At 32.0% G+C, this 20,181-nt stretch overlaps 1 protein-coding gene across 12 annotated transcripts in view; it reads left to right on the top strand.

Annotated features, from left to right (window-relative positions):
• scrib (scribble planar cell polarity protein) overlaps positions 1 to 20,181 on the top strand; it is a 99,016-nt gene that overhangs the window by 17,980 nt on the left and 60,855 nt on the right. For 9 of the 12 annotated variants that reach the window (XM_070651126.1, XM_070651117.1, XM_070651123.1 and 6 more), the window contains exons 5-21: positions 1,673 to 2,086; positions 2,188 to 2,554; positions 3,077 to 3,128; positions 5,144 to 5,215; positions 5,956 to 6,170; positions 6,400 to 6,522; positions 6,664 to 7,027; positions 11,017 to 11,092; positions 11,151 to 11,670; positions 11,731 to 11,862; positions 11,984 to 12,167; positions 12,303 to 12,658; positions 13,946 to 14,227; positions 17,809 to 17,919; positions 17,986 to 18,165; positions 18,740 to 19,327; positions 19,427 to 19,633. In XM_070651126.1, coding sequence (XP_070507227.1) covers positions 1,673 to 2,086; positions 2,188 to 2,554; positions 3,077 to 3,128; positions 5,144 to 5,215; positions 5,956 to 6,170; positions 6,400 to 6,522; positions 6,664 to 7,027; positions 11,017 to 11,092; positions 11,151 to 11,670; positions 11,731 to 11,862; positions 11,984 to 12,167; positions 12,303 to 12,658; positions 13,946 to 14,227; positions 17,809 to 17,919; positions 17,986 to 18,165; positions 18,740 to 19,327; positions 19,427 to 19,633 — 4,243 coding nt within the window. Of the gene's footprint in view, positions 1 to 1,672; positions 2,087 to 2,187; positions 2,555 to 3,076; positions 3,129 to 5,143; positions 5,216 to 5,955; positions 6,171 to 6,399; positions 6,523 to 6,663; positions 7,028 to 7,685; positions 8,622 to 11,016; positions 11,093 to 11,150; positions 11,671 to 11,730; positions 11,863 to 11,983; positions 12,168 to 12,302; positions 12,659 to 13,945; positions 14,228 to 17,808; positions 17,920 to 17,985; positions 18,166 to 18,739; positions 19,328 to 19,426; positions 19,634 to 20,181 lie in introns of those variants that run through there. The other 3 variants (XM_070651116.1, XM_070651119.1, XM_070651125.1) reach the window with 3 other exon arrangements.

Below are 20,181 nucleotides of genomic sequence, written 5' to 3'. Positions count from 1 at the left end.
TGAAGGCATGACAATCGTTTTAACATAATTAAATTAGAAGCTTTTTGACTTTATCTAATTACACTAAATAGACTGTTTTTGATGATATTGATGCCATTGAGATGATTTCAATGAAAATGGAAGTACTTTGACTCGAGAAATTTTATTTATGAATGATATTGGGAAATTCGAGACAATTTGTGGATTATTGCTTTGGAAACGATTTCTTTCAATGAGTTGTTATGTTACGTATTGTTTTTAATATCTTCCGATGAATATCAAATGTGCTTTTTAAGTACCTTAAATTTATTTTGATGAATCAACTAAGATGATACCCAATTACTCGATTTTGAGTATTTTTTATACCTTCCAAGAATGTATTCAACCTTCAATCATAGCTACATTTTACAATCACGATAGATTTAGTCTAATATTCAATTTTCATTAAAAATGGCTTAATTGAAACTACTCAATTCTCTACGCTAAACCAATTTACTTGATAGACAAGCTGTCTTCATCAATACACAATCAATACTTTGTAGCGGTTTTCGATTAAATGTTTATTTTGTCTATGAGTTAGTGACTTTGTACTCTTTTTCTGAATTTATGTGATACCACTTGACTAGAGTAATACTAAAAGTGAATTGATAAGGTCAATTGATATTGGAAATTCCTTACAATGTGGATTTTATTATTCTTGGTTGACTTTTCGATGTTCTTGCTTACAAAATATCTTGTTCCTTCCTCCTTATTATACCTCGTCCTTGACTCTTACGGATCATGATTCAATCATTTATGAGTTCCTTAAAAGTAATCTTTTGGACCATTATTTAAGTCTCGACCTCATCTCAAAGCCATGAATTGACCAAACTTTTCAAATCCTTCAACCTAAACCGTGAATTATTTCCAACAAAATTAAAAACAATTAAACATCTTAGAAAGTTTCATTGAGAAGTTTTTTTTGCAGATGAAGTTGATGTTTATTGATGCTCTACTTTATTTATGATCAATTTGTTACTCAAGTTGAATAATTGCACTCCCACTAGGAATGTAATGAACTGTTGGTGAAATTTATTTTCAACTAATTTTTTTTTAACAAGTTTTGAAAAGTTTACATAGAGTGTCTTTTGGTTTTCGGAAAAGCTTAGCATCAATTAGTTTTGTCAGGGGTGGAGTCAGAGGGCGGAATTTGTGCTTTACTGTTGAATAGACGGTGACAATATGAAGAGACAATGAACGTACCCACATAATTGAGCATGCTCAACAATATAGATTGAATATAGTCATTTAAGTAAAAATTCCAGCTACGACTCTGAGCTCTCTATAAAATATTAATGAAATGTAAATATAATTAACAGAGATGCGCTAATTATCGGACAATTTGCCTGATATAAATATTTAAATGTTCATAAAATACGGTAAAGTTTTTCATTATTAAAAAAAACCAACATTTGTGTTTGTTTGCCCAGCAATTTTTCATTTCTCTACGAAATGCCTCATTCGCTAATTTTTCTGTCATATTGACACGCAAATTAGCGGCTTAATTTCATGTTACGGCTGTTGTTGTTTCTCCATTTATATTCGCTTTTTCTTTCTTGAAAATTGATCTATTTGTTTTATTTCTGTTTCTCATTTCTCTTTCTTAATTTTTTTAACCATTCACAAAAACACAAATTACAAATAAAAACAACAGTTTAACACAATTGGAATCGCTCGAGTTGCGTGAAAATTTATTGAAAAATCTTCCTGAATCAATAAGTCAGTTAACAAGGCTAGAACGCTTAGATTTGGGTGATAATGAGATAGAGGAATTGCCTCCACATTTAGGCAGTCTACCATCACTACAAGAGCTTTGGCTAGATCATAATCAACTGCAACGTTTACCGCCTGAAATCGGTAATTTGAGTAATTTAGTGTGCTTAGATGTATCGGAGAATCGTCTTGAGGATTTACCTGATGAAATTGGAGGCTTAGAGAATCTTACAGATTTACATTTATCACAAAATCTATTAGAATTTATACCGAATGGTATTGAAAAATTGACGAAACTGACAATATTGAAATTGGACCAAAATCGCTTACATGTGCTCAATGAATCCATAGGATCGTAAGTATCCCCATCTCATGAATTATTTATTTTTTCTTTCTTTTCTTTTCTTTGCTGTAACAATAAATATCTTTATATATGTGTAATTTGTATTTCAACAGATGTGAAAATATGCAGGAGCTCATACTGACAGAAAATTTCCTTGTTGAATTGCCAAATTCAATTGGACGTATGAAGAAACTAAATAATTTGAATGTCGATCGTAATGCACTTATATCCTTACCACCGGATATTGGTAATTTAACAAATTTGGGTGTGCTGAGTTTGCGGGACAATAAATTAACAAAATTACCGAATGAGCTGGGAAATTGTGCTGCATTGCATGTATTAGATGTATCTGGAAATCGTTTGCAATATCTGCCATATTCATTAGTTAATTTACAACTTAAAGCTGTATGGTTATCGGAGAATCAGGCACAACCATTATTAACGTTCCAACCAGACACTGATGATGCATCCGGTGAACAAGTAAGTCATTCGAGATAGTCAAATGTCGTGGAAAGTTTTAAGGGATTAACTAGCAATCTTATGTCATGTAATATCATTTAAAGCTCAGTATCTTAATCGAAAAATGAAAAAAAAAAATCCTTCTGAGCAGGTAGTAACTTCCTGCGTGGGCATGTAATCACAAAATCGAGCAACTTCAACGGATACAGGATATTTTTACATAATTTCAATGTGGGCTTAAATCATATTACAATAAAATATTGTCAAATTGTACCAAAATATCTTGAAGGCATCTATCGAGATTGATATAGCTTTAAATATTTAATTCTTTAATCAAAACTGTTGCTAGTCGTTCAATTTAAAGGAATATTAAAATGACTGAAAAATATCAAGTAGCAAATGGCTTCATTGAAGCTTGATTTAATGACTTTAAGGGTAAAAAAATCGATAAAATAAAAAACTTTCCACATATTTGTTCCAAACATTCCTCACATATTATTTTAATCCCTTTTTATAATGTTTATTTTACTTCTACTGCTTTAGGTCTTAACATGCTTCTTACTTCCACAACAAGAAATGCAGCCCGTTAGTCCAGGTAAGATGAAAGAGTTCACATGTTATGTGTCCTTAATTAAATATTTTTGTTTTCTTCTTTGATATATACACGATATACACGTACCTAAGCTACCGTCCTTGTGATCTCTCTATCTTTCACAAGGAAGGAGAGAAATATTTATTTATTATATTTTTTATTTATTTTCCTTTTCTGCACAAACAATAATGTCAATGTAGAGCAGCACATTCTCTTTCTATTAGATACATAAAAGAAAATGACACAAAGAACCTTATAATATGGCAACTGACATTGTAATACTAAAAAATGTCGGTTATACATACAACAGAACGAAAAAATTCAATAAAAAATTGAATATTCTCTAAAAATTATGTACATACAAAACAGAAGTGATTTAAAGCGCATTTTTTGGATATATAATAATTAGTGAATTAGTCCACGACTTGTTGTTGCAAAAATTATGTTCTGAGATCGTTGAATCCGTTACTTCTGACGAAAACAATGGATGTAAAGAATATAGTGTGAGAGTTTTAATAATTGGAAATGGAATGAAATGTCAGAAGACGTGATCTAGATGTTGAGCTGATATTATGCAGCTCTTTCAGAACATTTTAGTGCGACATCAACATTCTGTTATTTTTTTTATAGTCATTGGTGCTATGAGGAGCACTTTAATGGAATATATTTTTAGTTAACCTTTGAGACAATGAGAGAATGAGATTAAGTTGCTTGAGGGGGTAATGGCAATGGATATTTTGTTGCTAAAGTGATGGTCAATGATTTGAAATAAGATTAAATCGACAGGAATTTATAAGATTTAAAATGGAGGTTGGGGAAATGATTGAAACTTTTTAAAATCTCTCTCCTTGGATACACCTTTGAATTAAGAGTAGGAGTTAAGTTTAGGCGATTCTGTCGTTGTGAATCAAAGCATCGGTTCCCCAATCATTCAGGCTATTTATAGACATCGATATCCCATTTTATTACGACATGAATTGAATGAATCAACTAATTGGTTGGTCAGTCAGTCTTAAAGGATTTTAAATTCCTTTTCATGTCAAGTGATGAGTCAAATTTGCTGTAGACAAAGTCATAATTTCATTTAGTTCCATTCTTAATTAGAAATTATTTCTAACATCTGCGGACTAAATGACATTCATTACTTTAAAGTCATAAAATGCTAAAAAGAATGAAATTTAAAGCACATTAGAATTCAAAGTCTAACTTAAAACATTAAATCCTCTCATGTGTACATAATATATGCACACTAATATTTTAGTATTATTTCAAATAAATTAAAATCCCTGTATGCTCATCCAGTCAGAATGAAGTTGAAGCAATGCACTCATTTATTATTCAAAAAATACGCTGAAAATTGTAATAATTGAATTTAAATTTCTTCTCATGTATGTGTGTAGTATATAAATTAACAATAATAATAACAAGACTTGACATTTTATATACATCGTACGTAACAGCAACAACAATAACATAGAAAGAACATTAAGAACGATGACGATCACAGGTTAAAATAATAATTGAATGGAGTTGGAATGTTAAAATGAAAATTAACTTTTTTTTTCAATTTCTCCAATCAACGTCCATGGAATGGATATAGAATATTAATAGAAAGAGGAAAAAAAAATATTTCAATTGTTTGTGCTTATTCTATTTTAAAAACCTCTGATATGAAAGCTGTACATTTTCAATTTGAAAGGATTTATTTTGCAATTTTTTAGTCTCTCATTCTGTGCTCTTTCAGTTGAGTGTTAACTGTCAAAGTGAATCATTTTCATTTCAAGTGCTTCTCTCGTAAATAAAAACCTCACATCTTTTTATGTTATCTATCAAGAAGAAGTTTTAAAGAAAAAGAAATAATCTTTTTATAGATAGAGAAGAATTAATACACATAAAAATATTTTATTGAATCCTTTTCTTTCACTATTTGATAAATTTCTTTTTATGTTCGTTCACGCAAATCATCGCACAAAATAATAAAATAAAATAAAAAAATGAAATTTTATTGAATGTAAAAGATTTAGCACCGGGAAGATTATACAGATCAAATCAAAAGTTTGGTTCGATGGATTTGTCTGATATAACACAAGGTTTAGTAACATGCAAAATTATAAATATAAATAGATTTATTAGGTGTCGTTCGCAAATAATGTTCCAAATTATCCTTAGTGTACTTATCACGAAGCCTGAATAATCTAGTTAAGGTTGAGCTGATCGTGAATTTAAGCTTTCAATTTAAAATTTAGAGCAACAGTGATTTTTGTGACATTTGCATGTGACAAAAATACTCTGATTCAGTAAAATCAGATGTCAGACAGACCCTAGGGTTATCTTTTGTAAAAATCTAAACTTTATGCTTACCAAGATATCATAATTAATGAAATTAAATGTAATTGTCCTTGTTGGTGACTGTTACGATGCAATAGTCTCAAAAAACTCCTTATCCAACTCGATTCCCATCACTTTTGGACATTATATGTGAACGACATCTAATTAAAATTCATTTTTTACTCGACTAACATTCAAAGTGAACTAACAGTTGAATTGCATGATTTAAAAAGTAACATTTCGTCGTAGTTGTCATTAAATACACAAATTTTTATCAATAATCGCATTAAAGAACAGACAATATAAAAAAATCATGATCAAGTTTGCTAAATTAAGAAAATTAACGAATAACCGCATGACAAGTAAGGCACGAGAACAGCAAAAAAAACAAACTCATTTTCATTATAATCTCACAAATTAAGACAAGAAATTCTTATTTGATATCATTTTACTAACTTTTAAACTTTTCCATTTCATTCTATCTCCAACCAAAAAATGACAGATAATCGCGATGATTCAGATAATGAAGATTGGCAAGCACGCGAGGAATCACGAACGCATTCGGTTAAATTTAGTGAAGACTCGGCAACTGACAAGGAGACACCATTTGTTCGACAAAACACTCCACATCCAAAAGAACTTAAACTTAAAGCTCATAAACTGTTTTCGAAAGATAAGAAGGATGATGATTCGCAGTTGAATCGTTTGCCTGAAGAGGTGAGTTTGCTATTATATTGTGTTGAGAATTTTCATGCATAGATGGCGCGACTAGTTGCTTGAAATGTGTCTCTGCTGTGTAACACAGATGTAGCACGTCACATAGCACTTGTCGTTTTGAATTGAAATTTATCGTTGCTCGTGTAGCTTACAAACAGCTACAAACCATCAATTTTCTCAAATTTCCTTATTATTCACACCCAAAATTGACATTTCTTCTTATTTCCAGTCACAACGTACGGAGGACGATGAACTAATAGAAGAATCACATCCAGAAGTTATTGCATATCAAGAAGTGACGACAACAGTTGTGCATGCAGAAGCTCACAACAATATTATATCACCAAACGATGTAAGTAAACTTTTAAAGCATTAAAATGCATTTGAACTTTCAATACACAAATGACATTTTAGATAAAAATAAGTTTTACAGCAAGAAACTTAAAAGTACTTATAAATCATTTTGTCATTTCCCCCTTTTTCTTCTCTAAAGGAATCTGGTGAGAAACGTGTTGGCTTCCAAGATGACGACGATCACAATGAGGATGAGGAAAATGATAAACGACCCGTATCAAAGTTACATCGTCGTGATACACCACATCATTTAAAGAACAAACGTGTTCAACAACATTTGAATGATAAAGCAGCTAATGTGATTCTTAGTAAATTAAAGGAGAAACCTCACATTATTTCAACTGTTGAAGAGGTCCAAAGTATTGAAATGCTTGAAAGTGCTGATATGATTGAAAATTTAGATATGAATTCAATGCCAATCGGACAAGATGTTGGTTTGCCAACTGTTCCAGAAATTGCCGATGTCAACCAAAATGGAATTGAAATATCATCAAACACAAATGGTGAGTTTAATTATTTTATTACAAACACTTGCGAAAAATAATCATTGTTCGATAATAATGTGTGTTATCTGCCTGTGATAAAGTTGTATGTGGATACAAGTAATAATTGGGAGGGTCGATAACAAAAAAAAAAAGTTGTTTAACTTAGGAATTCTACATATGCAATAACTGATAAGAGAACTTTTGTATTGCTTGATATTAAACATTTACAATGAAAAACTAAAGTAGAGATTCCAGTTGATATTCTCGACATTTCTCGGTCAATCGGAAATCCTCAAGGTTATTTCCATTTCCAAAACTTTACTTTGCCGGTATCTGAAATTACAATCGCCACATTTAGTCTCACAATGCCTCATTTAAGGTGCGTGATTTCTTCAAAACCACAAATCAACACGTCCAAATGGCAAAACTGGAACCACAGAAAAAAAAAATCATTTTGAGTGAAAAGTTTGGGCTGTGGTGTGTATGAATTGAATTATAATTTCCTCATGCTTCCCAAAAAAATGTTTTTATTATTAATTTTACCTGTGTTGGTACTTGCACAACTTTTATTTTTACACTTGCTACTCTTTACTTTGTAATAAAATACACAAAAAAATGTTGAGTTAGTGTTTCATCGCTGAGAAATAAAAAATAGAGTTAGTCATTTTCAAACTATGTTAAGTAAAACACCGAAAGCACTTGAATATCACAAAGAAATAGAAAAAAATTGGATTAAAAATCAAAAAGGAAAAGGATTGTTTGGAATTTGAGGAATTGCTGAAAGGCTACCAGGATCAAGAAATTCTATACCAAATTGAATTGGAAGTGAACCTTCGTCAATCGTCAAGAAAGCTTGATACAAAACAAACAATAAATTATTAAACCTAGGACAAGCAGCATTAAGTGTCAAGGCCAAAAATCAATAGAAATATCAGGAATACATCAATTTTAGGAAGTTTAGCTTGAAAGTTATTCACGCTTTAAATTTCTTATCACACAAATTTTGTTATTGATAACAAAAAATTATTCTATTTTCCTTGCATTGGAGTTATCGTAACGAGCTGATAAGGGGACATATATTTTGTACCTGTGGTTTTTCATTAATAAGGTTTCAAAAAAAAAAAAGCGCAACTGAAGTAAAAATATAAGTTTTTATCATATGTTTACATTTAGACATGATGACATCATCACAAAAGTGATAAAAGAAATTCAAAACACATTTATCATCATAGGCACTTGAATGAAATCTAATTTAGCCTAAACATCGCATGACTAATCAAGTAAATCAGTACATTCAACGATTATCGCACAGGTTGACATTGAAATAGTTGTAAGAATAAGGGCGAATAGTATCGATTTCTCAGGAAAGGTCACAAATCGATCAAAATGTTTAGTGTAAAATTAAAAGTGAAGGAAGATCCACGAAATTATTATTCATTACCAAGACATAAAAAGTCAAATCCATCGTCATCATTTTCATCATCCACATCATCACTGTCTAGACTTCAAGCACCAAAGAAAAGTTCATTTTTGAGCAACAAAAATGGAGCAAAAAATAACAAAAAAGTTCGAATTCAAACTTCTTATGAAGAATCTTTGACAAGTTTCAATGGTAGGTGGACACAGAATGTCTCTGACCTTATCTATTTACTCTCATCTGACGTCTCCAAAAATATGAGATGTTTTTGTGCATCGATTATTTTGTTGGTATTTCACCGTATACAACCATATTAAACGCATTATGACCAAAATATGACTGTGTTAAGGCAGAGAGTGAGAGAGAAAAAAAGGCATTTTTGACACACATATCCAAAACGAGTAATTTGAAGGTGATTAGCCCGACTAAACGAGAAAAAAAATGTGCTAGTCCGAAAAGAGAGAATTAAAGCCTAACGTAAAATGACTCTGTAAGCATTGAGTGATGTCATCAGATGATGGAATTCGCGCGCGCCCGTGAAATAAAAATAAAGAGCACGCAAAGAATGTAAACAGAAGAAGAAATAATCCATCAGGCGTATATGTTTGGATTCAGGCATGAAAATTTGTCTAATGAATCAAGCATTGGCCGTAAGAATGTCAAAAGGAAGAGAATTATTTTGATAGGACGTAGATAAAACTTGATATTAAAGTTTAAATGTTGTAAACTCGATGATCATGTCATCATCGCTGGTCATATACATAAATATTTTTGTGATGTTAGATCACTTGGAATTAAACTAGTTGCATGACCTTTTAAAGGTGACGACCGAGAAATTTAAAGAGAGAAAAAAGTCATTTAAATTTTTAATAAGTGACAATGTTGGGAAAATGGACTAAGTTGGGCGTTTTGTTCTACTGACCCGGTAAATTAGATGGAAATTTTGATAATTACTAGTGGAAGCTAACTGTTTTGGAAGTTTAGACACTTCCGTTCTTGATAAATTTTAGGATGATTAGAATTGAAAATTAGAACTAGAGACAGATCTCGAATTAAGTCCTTATTGAATTTGTGGTCTGAGAGTAATTTAGTCTAGCATTTGCCATCTCCCGCACATACTTGTATGTCACTGATGAGTACAGTTTATCCGTACCAAAATTGCATAATGCAAATCTATCTGTCAAAGCAGAAATTGCTTGTCTATCTCCTAGTCTACCGCTTCCTCAACTGCATCTCAGTCCATATCCGATCTCTTTAAAATCCCAACAATCATAAAACATACATAACCATGACAAATGCGCCACAATGACATATAATTATGACTTTCCCGTCAACAATTTTTGAGGAATTTCCACTCCGTGACAAATTGTAGACAAAAATGTTGGGAGAAATATGAAGTAATGACCATGTGACCTATTAAATTAATGGATGCGATACAAAATTTCAGTTCTAATTGCATTTAATATTAATTGCGTTCACATTAAAGAACTGCGGTCATCTAAATCGAGCGGTATTTTTGTGGAAAAAAGGAATTAAAAATTTCAATCACGATAAAAGTGCGACTATTTATAAAAATATTGAAAAAGCGAGTAGAATAGATCATAGAAATGATAAGAAGCAAAAATGCATCGAGCGATCGCATACGGTACATTCCTTTTAATTGATTAATTGTCAAGGTCGATGCGTATTTTTTTTTCATTGCTTTCTCACTCGTGAGAGAACTATTTGTAAGTACATACATTCATTAGTAATTTATTGAAATGAAACAACATGGAAACCTGTAAAGTTATTTTGTATTTTGCTCTCTTTTCCACAAAACGACTTGGTTACCATATAAACGATAAAGTTCAGTTCTCTCTCACTCACTCATACTTTACACGGCTCGCTATGCTTTACTAACCGTCATATGTGAGTGTTTATATTATTATTTTTTTTTCTGTTGCTACTACTAGACATCCATCGATTTTTATTATTCAGTATTTATTCAGAATTCAAAACAATCGCTTGCGCGCATCGAAAGAGGAATATATATAAAAAAAATCATTTCAGATGATTGAGCAAAGCCTTAACAATTGAAGAAGAAATACAGTTGAATTTCCAAGAATAGTCGTGGATAGAAAGTTGTTTTTTTGCGAATTAAAATTTATTAAAGCGATTTTTTTGGGTATTAAAAATAAAAATTTACGGTCGAATGTAATTATTGTGATTGGAATTGAAAACAAATACACAAGCAGCCAAGTCACCAAGCGATGAAAAGTCCAACGATAAAATACATAAAAATCAATTGTAAATTTCTAATATTCAATAGCATCCAATTGTTTTTATCATATTAGAACTGAATTTGAAAATATTATTGCGCAATTTGTGTCACTTCCAACTTATCGGCAATAATGCTTTTAGAATATTCTAGCGAATTTTTTCGTATATGTACACAAAAATAGTGAACAATGATTATTTTTATTTGAATTAATTCGTTCATCTCACTCTCTCCACATCACCTATTCAGAATGAATGAGTCACTCATTAAAGCAATTGCAGTGAGAACATTTAGTTATTTCATGAATGAACTTTTTTTTTATTTCATTAACAGATTCAACGGATGCTCTGACAGCATTGAAAATTGAAAGATTAGAAATTCACATTGAACGTACATCTGCTGGACTTGGGTATGAATATCTTGATATCAATTAGTCCATAGCTTAATTTAACAATTTCTCTCTTTAGTCTAAGTATCGCAGGTGGCAAAGGATCGACGCCATACAAAGGAGATGATGAAGGAATTTTCATATCGCGTGTCACAGAAGGAGGACCTGCCGATATGGCTGGCTTACGTGTAGGCGATAAAGTGATTAAAGTAAATGGCGTTTCTGTCGAGGAAGCCGATCATTACGATGCCGTTGAAGTTTTGAAAGCATGCGGTGCAGTTTTGGTGCTAGTTGTTACGCGTGAAGTCACAAAACTTGTTGGACATCCAGTCTTCTTTGAAAATGGAGAACTCGCAAAAATTGCATTCGATCATAAAGAGACGACAAATGCAAAAGTCATTCCAGCACCAATACATATTCCGACCGAACAAAATGAAATGCAATATCATAATGAAACACCACATTCCGCTCCAATTTTAGATACATCAACGGGTCATCATGCAGTTGCTAGTCATATATTGCATGGTACTTCCGATGTTGTACACAAAATAACGCTACACACCACGTTAATAAGAGATCAAATTGGCCAGGGACTTGGAGTAAATACTTAATACTTATCTATCATTCTCAGAATACTTATTCTCATGTTATTTCTACAGTTCAGTATAGCTGGCGGCAAAGGACATGCTTCGTTTGTAGATGGATCAGACGGAATTTACATTTCAAGACTCACCGAAGGTGGCATTGCTCAACGTGACGGAAAAGTTCAAATTGGCGATCGCATTGTCGCAGTAAGCACAAAATATTCTTTTTCTTTGCCTTAATTGCAAAATTTTTTCCCCTTTCCCCTGCTTAAATCTCTCATTCTCATTCGCATCTCACTTCTTTGGCTTCATTAAACTAATTTTACAGATTAACGGTGTTGATATGCGATCGGCTAATCATGATCAAGCTGTTCAATTACTAACCGATACCCAGAGATTTGTACGTCTCGTGATTGAACGTGAAGTAAAGGGACCACTCGAAATGCCTCAAAGTCCACGTAGTCCATTATTGAAGGGTCTCAGTCCGACCGGTTATATGGCAAATCGTCCAAGTAAGAATTTTGTTTCCTGGATTTTCTTTCGTTTGATTTGAATTACTTAACAGAAAATGTTTTGTTGATGCAATGATAAAATATGACGTAATCAGAGTAATTAATTAATGTCCATTATTTTTGTCATAACAATAGCATACACGGGTTACAGAAGATCAATTGGAGACATTCTAGAGTCGAGTAGTGACACAACAGCACACAAAAACAAAATAGTAGAAGTAGAAAATCATAACAATAATAAAGTAACATCAAAAGCAACAATCATAACACAAAATACAGAGATAAATAATGCAACATTACCATCATCAACATCCTCGTCATCATCAGGCACAATACAAAAAGATTCGCCAAACAGCAATGATGCATTCATCCAAAACGAAAAGCAAGCACAAGTTCAAGCTCCTCAGCCAGCACCACGTACAAGATTATCATCACAAAATTCAATACCATTAACAAATGGTACAACAACAAAAAGTGATGATGCAGCACAGGTAAGATATGAATGTTTTTTCATCATTAGTGCTAGGGATATTTAGTGCTAGTAGATACAACAGGAAAAAAATTTTGTTTTGAATGCTTCTCGGTCGTCGAATTAATCCTTATAAAAGTTTATTTTGTGGTTTGAACGTAGAAAAAAGTTGTCATGCTTGTGCCAACCTTGACATTTAAAGGTCATGGCTATTTTTTGTTTACAATAATTTATGGCACATTTTTTTGTGCATTTTCCGGATGAGAGCTAGACGCTTTGTTTATTTTGGTCTGAAAATTTTGGTTCATTATTATGGAATCGATACTTTTTAAATTTGAGGTGCATGCTGCTCGTGCAGGATTCAAATGAAATTTTTATAAGGATTAAATAAGTCTTATGTGTTTGGTGGAAGTTGACAAATGCTAAAAGAGAAGAGAAAGAATGAGGAATTATCCATGAAACCATTTTCATTAAAATTTAATGATTAGCAATAACAAACAGCTGTAGATAGAAGAAAATTTAATTTTGATGCTTTCTGCTCGTAAACGTGTATGTCTTTTACCCCCAAAATCCCTCTTATTAAATTATGTTTTGTGTAATTGCTTTAGATTTAATGTGTGAACGACATAATCTTGACATTTTGGAATGCATGAGAGTGATGGCAAATGAAATTTAGTAAGGAACAAGGAGAACTTTCTATCCAAGTTTCAATTTAATTTCCTTATGACAAGAATTAGATTCGAGACATTAGCAAAAGTTCTTGTAATTCTCAATAAATTCCATCTTGCCATTATCCCCTCCAAAAAAACAAAAGAAGAACGGAAGTAAGAAAGAAATGAAAATGTTTAAGCTTTTAAATCCTCTAAGGGATCCTTTTCCTTTTTTTACCACCCGCCAACCAACCAAAAAAAAAATTGAGCATCTCGTTAGGAACCTTTTTATTATTTTTCTCCATCCTCCACACCCCCGACCATTCATCCATAATCTCACAATCGCCACCAAAACCAAACTGCCTCGTAAATATTGCAAAGCTTTTTATTATTAAAAATTAGCATTATCTTTATTTATATCTACTATATGCAAATTGCGCTTACATTAATTTTGTTGTAAATCATTTAGCAGCAATAATATCATTTAGTTCCGAACTTGTTAAAATTAACATATTGTTTTTCTTTATTTTTCTTTTTTTCTGTATTACCACTTCTCGTCATTATCGTCAAAATTACTATTTAAATGTTTAAATTCTGTTCGATTCGCGATTTTAAATTTGAAATTTGATAAAAAAAATTATTAAAAAAAATACGTAAAGGCACCGCGTCCAATGACGAGTGATGATTTCCAAGCAATGATTCCAAAACATTTCATAAGTGGTGACAAAAGCTATGATGTACAAAGATCGTTACCATTATTAGAACAAGGAGCATCAGCCGTAACAGTAACGGTCAAAAAGGGAACAGCAGATTTGCCAATGCTACCGCCAGCACCAACAGATATAGGATTAGTTACAGAAACAATCACAAAATCTACACTTACAGAGACTGTAATGACACGTGTCACAGATAATCGTTTAATGGAGCCATTAATTAGTGAGGTGAATGTTCAGAAAACGATATCTTGAGTGTGTTTCCTTCTCGTGAATTAAAGCATAATTAGTTATTGCTTTACATTCGATATCGATGTACATTAAGAAAAAAAGACTGATTATAGAATTAATGAGAATTAGGAATTTGTGCACTCATTCATCGACATAAAGTCACGATCAGGGGCGTATCCAGATAATTCTTTCAAATTGCTAGGGAAATTTACGTTTATTGATACACATTCATCCATTGATAAGACCTGATAAGACTAGAATTTGGAAAATATTGATCAGGATTTAATGGTAGATCATGCTTTCGGAACTGATTGATCATTTCTGATTAGTTTTGCATCATTGGGTTACAAAGGGTTTTATAATAGTATAATAAGGTATAGGAGCTCGAAGTTGACTTGAATTCTGCTGAATTTCTAATAGAAAGTTGAGTCAAGTGGACTAAACGTCAAAAAGAATGTGTGTCAATTTAACGCTTTGCATAGTCCAGATCCTTAAGATTAGGTCAAGATAGAATAGTCAAATGCTAAGTATAGCCAACGAATCAAGATCCTAGATCCACAAAATCTCTCCTGGATACCTCCCTGATCACCGATATCAACAAAAACAAAAAAATTTAATGAAGACATTCCTACATATTTAGACACAACACAATATACACTCACTCTCACAAACACCCATATCCATATACATTAGACATTTTCTATCCTACACAAGCACACAGTAAATTATTGAAGTATCTTTTATCTCTCTCACTCACACCCTCTCCTATTCTTCACTTCTATTATCGTTGTTATTTCTTTTATTTAATGTAATCTTTTTGTTTCTCTTTTTTATCGTATTCCCTTCATAAATTTTGCTTCCTACTGCAAATATTTGCACATCTTCTTAGTACTTTTTTTGTTCTTGCAAATATCAATTAATTAGATCTTATTCGACATTGTAGGGCATTTAGATGCCATAATTAGATTTTATTAAAATGTTATACGTAGAGAAAGGTTCTTACATGGCTGCTGCAAGAGCTGTTTTATGATGAATTATCGTAGCTGTCAACAGCAGTTGCACATAGAAAACTGCTATGCGGCATGAAAAGTTGTCATAATTTTCCCACATAAAAAGAAATATAAATTTTGATGGCAAAGGGTAGAAAAAAAATTGCATAGCTGCATAAGCTACAGGCGATAGTAGATGTAGGGGAAATAAAAGTATAATTTTTATATCGTACATAAATGCTATAAGCACAGTCATGTAAAGCTCTTATCAACACAATTTTTTTTGGCTCTTTGCTTTATATTATATTTGATAAATTGCCGCGCTTTTGTGGTAAACTCTTGGCTGAAACCTGTTGTTGAAAGCCATAAATAAAGTATGCACTCAGAGTTCTATTTATGGAAGTATGAATAGAAAGAGACGAAATGAGAGAGATAAAATAATAACCACAGAAACTGATTGAAGAGCGTAAAAAGAGAGTCTTGGCGATGACATATTGATGACATAATTTTCTGTACACTTGTTTACGCTTAAACAAGCTGTGGCAGATTAAGGAAGCGGGAATTTTTATTTCTCGTGCGCCAATTTATTAGGAATGTGACTAGCTCTTCATTCTTTTCCCATCCTTATATAGCTATCAATCTATTCATTTATGTTGATAGCTTTTTTTTTCGCTGTTTCCTTGTCTATCTATCCATCCATTCATTTTGAAATATATCCAACATGTCATATGTCATAAAAAACAACAACACTTGTTGAATATTCCATCATATACAATCACTCAACAGATGAGCTGATGAGATTTCATATTTTTTTCCTTCAATTCTATCCATACATTTTTTTTATCCATCAAATCTGTTCCTATCGAATGCCTTTAAAAATCGGTTTATTTACAACAGATTTGCCTCAAAGGACAAATGGCAAATTGAAAATGTGTTTAACATGTTGTCTGAAACGAATAGCTTTCCTATCCTATCCAATTAGTTTAAATGAACATTGTGCTGCATGGAACTAACAAACAGGGTTGTTATCTTGGATCCAAAATTTGGATGTTGAATGAAATACTCGAGTGACATCAACATTGACAGTTGCTTTTGCAAGGGCGTCACAGTGTCTTCATGTCACTTCAAATGTGTCGTGTCACACGTTAACCGTGACGTCGCCGTAAAGTCAGGTGTTATTGCTGATGTCATTCGTGGAAGAACTAATTTTGGTTCACAAATCAAAGTCAATTCAATATTAGATTGTCAATTCGCCTACTTCAATACAAAGTATAAAGTTGACTCAGATTTTGTATGTGTTAAGTCAGCTCGACTCCATATAAAGCTCGAGTCAACTTTGAGTTCTGCTTTAATATAAAACCCAGATAACAATTCTGCATGTTACATGCCAAAGCTCAAACAGAGTCATCATATCTTTTTTTGCCTTTGCATCTATAGGAAAAAAGCATTTCTTTTCTTTTTTATGCTTATCATGATTGCGGAAACAATTTACTTTTTTCTGATGCGGCTTACGTACTTTGTCACAACATAATTGTCAATGTTACAGAAGAGAAGAAAAAACGTTTGTGACATAATTTAACGATCAAGAAAAGCAGCTTTTACATGCTTTATCATTGCCATCCTATAAGTAACATTTCTTTCCATCACCTCATCAACATTTTCAATCCATTAATCATAGTTTACTTTATTACGAATGTATGCTTGTATGGTTCTGTTCAACTCAATTTATTTCTGTGCATATAATATTGCTTACGGACTACTAAAGCATGTACTTGATATACCATTCGATATAGAATTTATTATATCCCTTATTCGTCAATATGGAATGCATGTCAATGTCTCACACTCTCTCACATAGTCTTAGTTCTATTCTCCTAATATGGTTTTTGCATGTTCAATTAAATTTGGTGAAGATAAATTACTTTAGATCATTCTCTCTTTCCACTCCCTTATTATATGCTTACTGTTTATATTTTCTTCTTCTGTTATTACAACCTGATGTGATATGTAGAATGTCTTCCTTTATGTTATGTTATGTATGTCGGAATGTTTCGTACTTATTTTTTTTTTCTTGTTTCGTATATTTTCATATGTGATTACGATGATACGAGAAATGAGAAGAAGCACTCGAAATTTTTAAATTATTGATGTTACTATGCAGGCAGGAGTGTATCTGGAGATTATTTTGAGGAGGTTATGTCTTTAATTTGATGGAAACCTATGAGGATTTAGTGGATTTTTCACTAAACCACTATGAAATTAGTCATAAATTGAAGTTTCAATCTTGGATGTGCCTCAAATAATCTGGATACTCCTCTGCATTTTAATACTTTGTATTATAAAAAGCAATGATGTCTGCAGTATTTAAAGTGGTACACACTGCAAAAATAACTATAATTGACATTTTTTCAACTTGTGTTATTTTTGTGCACATAAATGTAGAATTTGAAAATAACAAATGACATCAGTGTGCCGCATATAAAATACACGGATAGCATTGCCATAAAACTGAAATCATTATTCATTTGTTCTCTTTTTATTATATCTTTTTTCAACCTTTAAACACAAAAAAAAACAATGAATTTATAGGAGGTAGTATTGCCGAAAAATCAGGGACCACTTGGCTTCTCCATAATTGGAGGTACGGATCACTCATGTGTACCGTTTGGTACGCGTGATCCAGGAATATTCATATCGCACGTGAGTTTCAAACATATAATTTAATTGAAAAAATTACTATCTAGACACATAAATTTATTCTTATAGATTGTTCCCGCTGGAATAGCTGCACAATGTGGAAAATTGCGAATGGGTGATCGTATATTAAAAGTTAATGGAACAGATGTGACTACTGCAACACATCAAGAAGCTGTAATGGAATTATTGAGACCATGCGATGATATTAAATTAACAGTTCAGCATGATCCTTTACCAGCTGGTTTTCAGGTGAGAAAATTTATTACACACGTGTGACTGAGTCTGCTTATGTATATAAATCGATGAATTAAAGTCAGATTTTAGACTGTATATCAACTATTGCTTTACTATCATCTCCACATAGCTAAATTGCTTTTTTGTCTGTGACTGGAAAATTTACTTTCGATGATTTATGTCCTGTTAGTAATTTTTCCAGACTTACTAAATACATTTTTATAGCTTATTAAGAAATTTCACATAACTTTTTTTTCTTCATCTTTCTCCGCAATTAATTCTTTTTGTCTAACACACAATACAATCCATAAAAAAAATTAAAGAAATATCTAATTGAAGTTGTGAACACAGAGGTAAAAAAAATCACATAAAATCCCAAATTTGTTGTGCTCCTATTGTAAATAATTTATCATTTTAAATTGACATTTGCTGGCTGCTGTAGAATTTTCCATGTTTTTTTATTTTATTTTCTTACTTGATCCATTTTTCATAATCTAAATGTGACAGTTGTGTGCGTTCTGAGATGATTCATATATTTTAATACAAAACTTTTCAATTTCCTTCTTACGTACGAAATAAAAAAAAATAGGAAGTGACAATTATAAAAACTGATGGTGAACGATTGGGTATGCACATCAAGGGAGGCCTTAAAGGTCAACGTGGTAATCCATTAGATCCAAATGATGAAGGAGTATTTATATCGAAAATTAATAGCAGCGGTGCTGTAAGACGAGATGGTCGTCTAAAAGTAGGCATGAGAATTTTAGAGGTCAACGGTCAATCGTTGCTTGGTGCAACGCATCAAGAGGCAGTCGAAAGTTTACGATTAAGTGCAAATCGTTTAAATTTAGTTGTATGCAAAGGATACGATAAGTCCGATTTAATTCATGGAATGATCTCATCTGGTACGGGAAGTCGTTTGAGTAGTCGTGCATCAGAAACAGGCAGCGAATTGAGTCTGGATCAGGATGAATTAGAAAACTCAACAGTCATACAGAATTCACATGCAGAAAGCTTAATGAATAAAACTGATGATGTATTCGAAGAGTCAAAACCAAATGAACTGGTTAATACGAGTCAAGAGATTGCACGGTTAGCAAATGAAGTTGCATTGCTTAGTCAGGTTGAAAATGAAAATGCACTTGTTAAAGCAAAGGAGAAGAGTACACCAGAAAAGGTAATAAAAATTAATCTTTCATTTTTTCTAATTGAATGATTTTTGCTGATCGTTAAATCGACTATATTATGCTCATATATTCTCATCTCTTTGCAACAGGTATTAGATATCGTAAGAGCAGCAGAATCATTGGCACTTGGAGAAGTAATTCCACCAAAATCACCTGTAGATCATCATGAAACATTACAAAAGACCACAACAATTGTAATGTCTAAGCACACATTAGATACATTAAATTCCGCACCAACTGCTGAGATTCAGCAGCCAGCACAACAACAACCAATGCAAACAACGCCGCCTTCACAGGTATGTAGCTTTTAAATCATTCGCTCATTGAAATACATAAAATCATTAAATTTCCATTTTACTATCTTCATATTTATGTATAAATTTGTTATTGTTATTTATCCATAATTATACCTGACTTTCCATAAGCCATTATTCATTTAATTCATATTGTGTCATTATTGCATGAACAATTTAATTTTTTATGATCATTTAATAAATTTATAACACAATCATTAAAACATTCTGTTTGTTTTTTTATTCACCATGTGCTTTATTGTAGTGTTTTTGTAAATTTGTAGAAACATGATTGCTTGATAGTTTTATATACTTTTGAAGAGCTTTTGATTTGAGCTTTGATTTCTTATTTGAGGTTGAGATTGTTGAAGAGAAATTGAAGATTTTTATTGAGTAAAAGTTGTGATACTCACCACTATACTACCGAGGATTTTAATAGCTTCAAATTATTAAGTAAATTACCGTTAATTGGTATCTGTCACTCATGGTGACAAATTGACCGTAAATTACAATTTCTACTTAGATCATGCGACACTATTTATCGTCCTGCA

The sequence above is a fragment of the Chironomus tepperi genome, unplaced genomic scaffold (assembly GCF_022539635.2).
Source record: "Chironomus tepperi strain 1889 unplaced genomic scaffold, CSIRO-AGI_Ctep_v1 contig_453, whole genome shotgun sequence".
In the NCBI taxonomy this organism is placed as follows: Eukaryota; Metazoa; Arthropoda; class Insecta; order Diptera; family Chironomidae; genus Chironomus; species Chironomus tepperi.
This window is presented reverse-complemented; position numbering and strand designations above follow the sequence as displayed.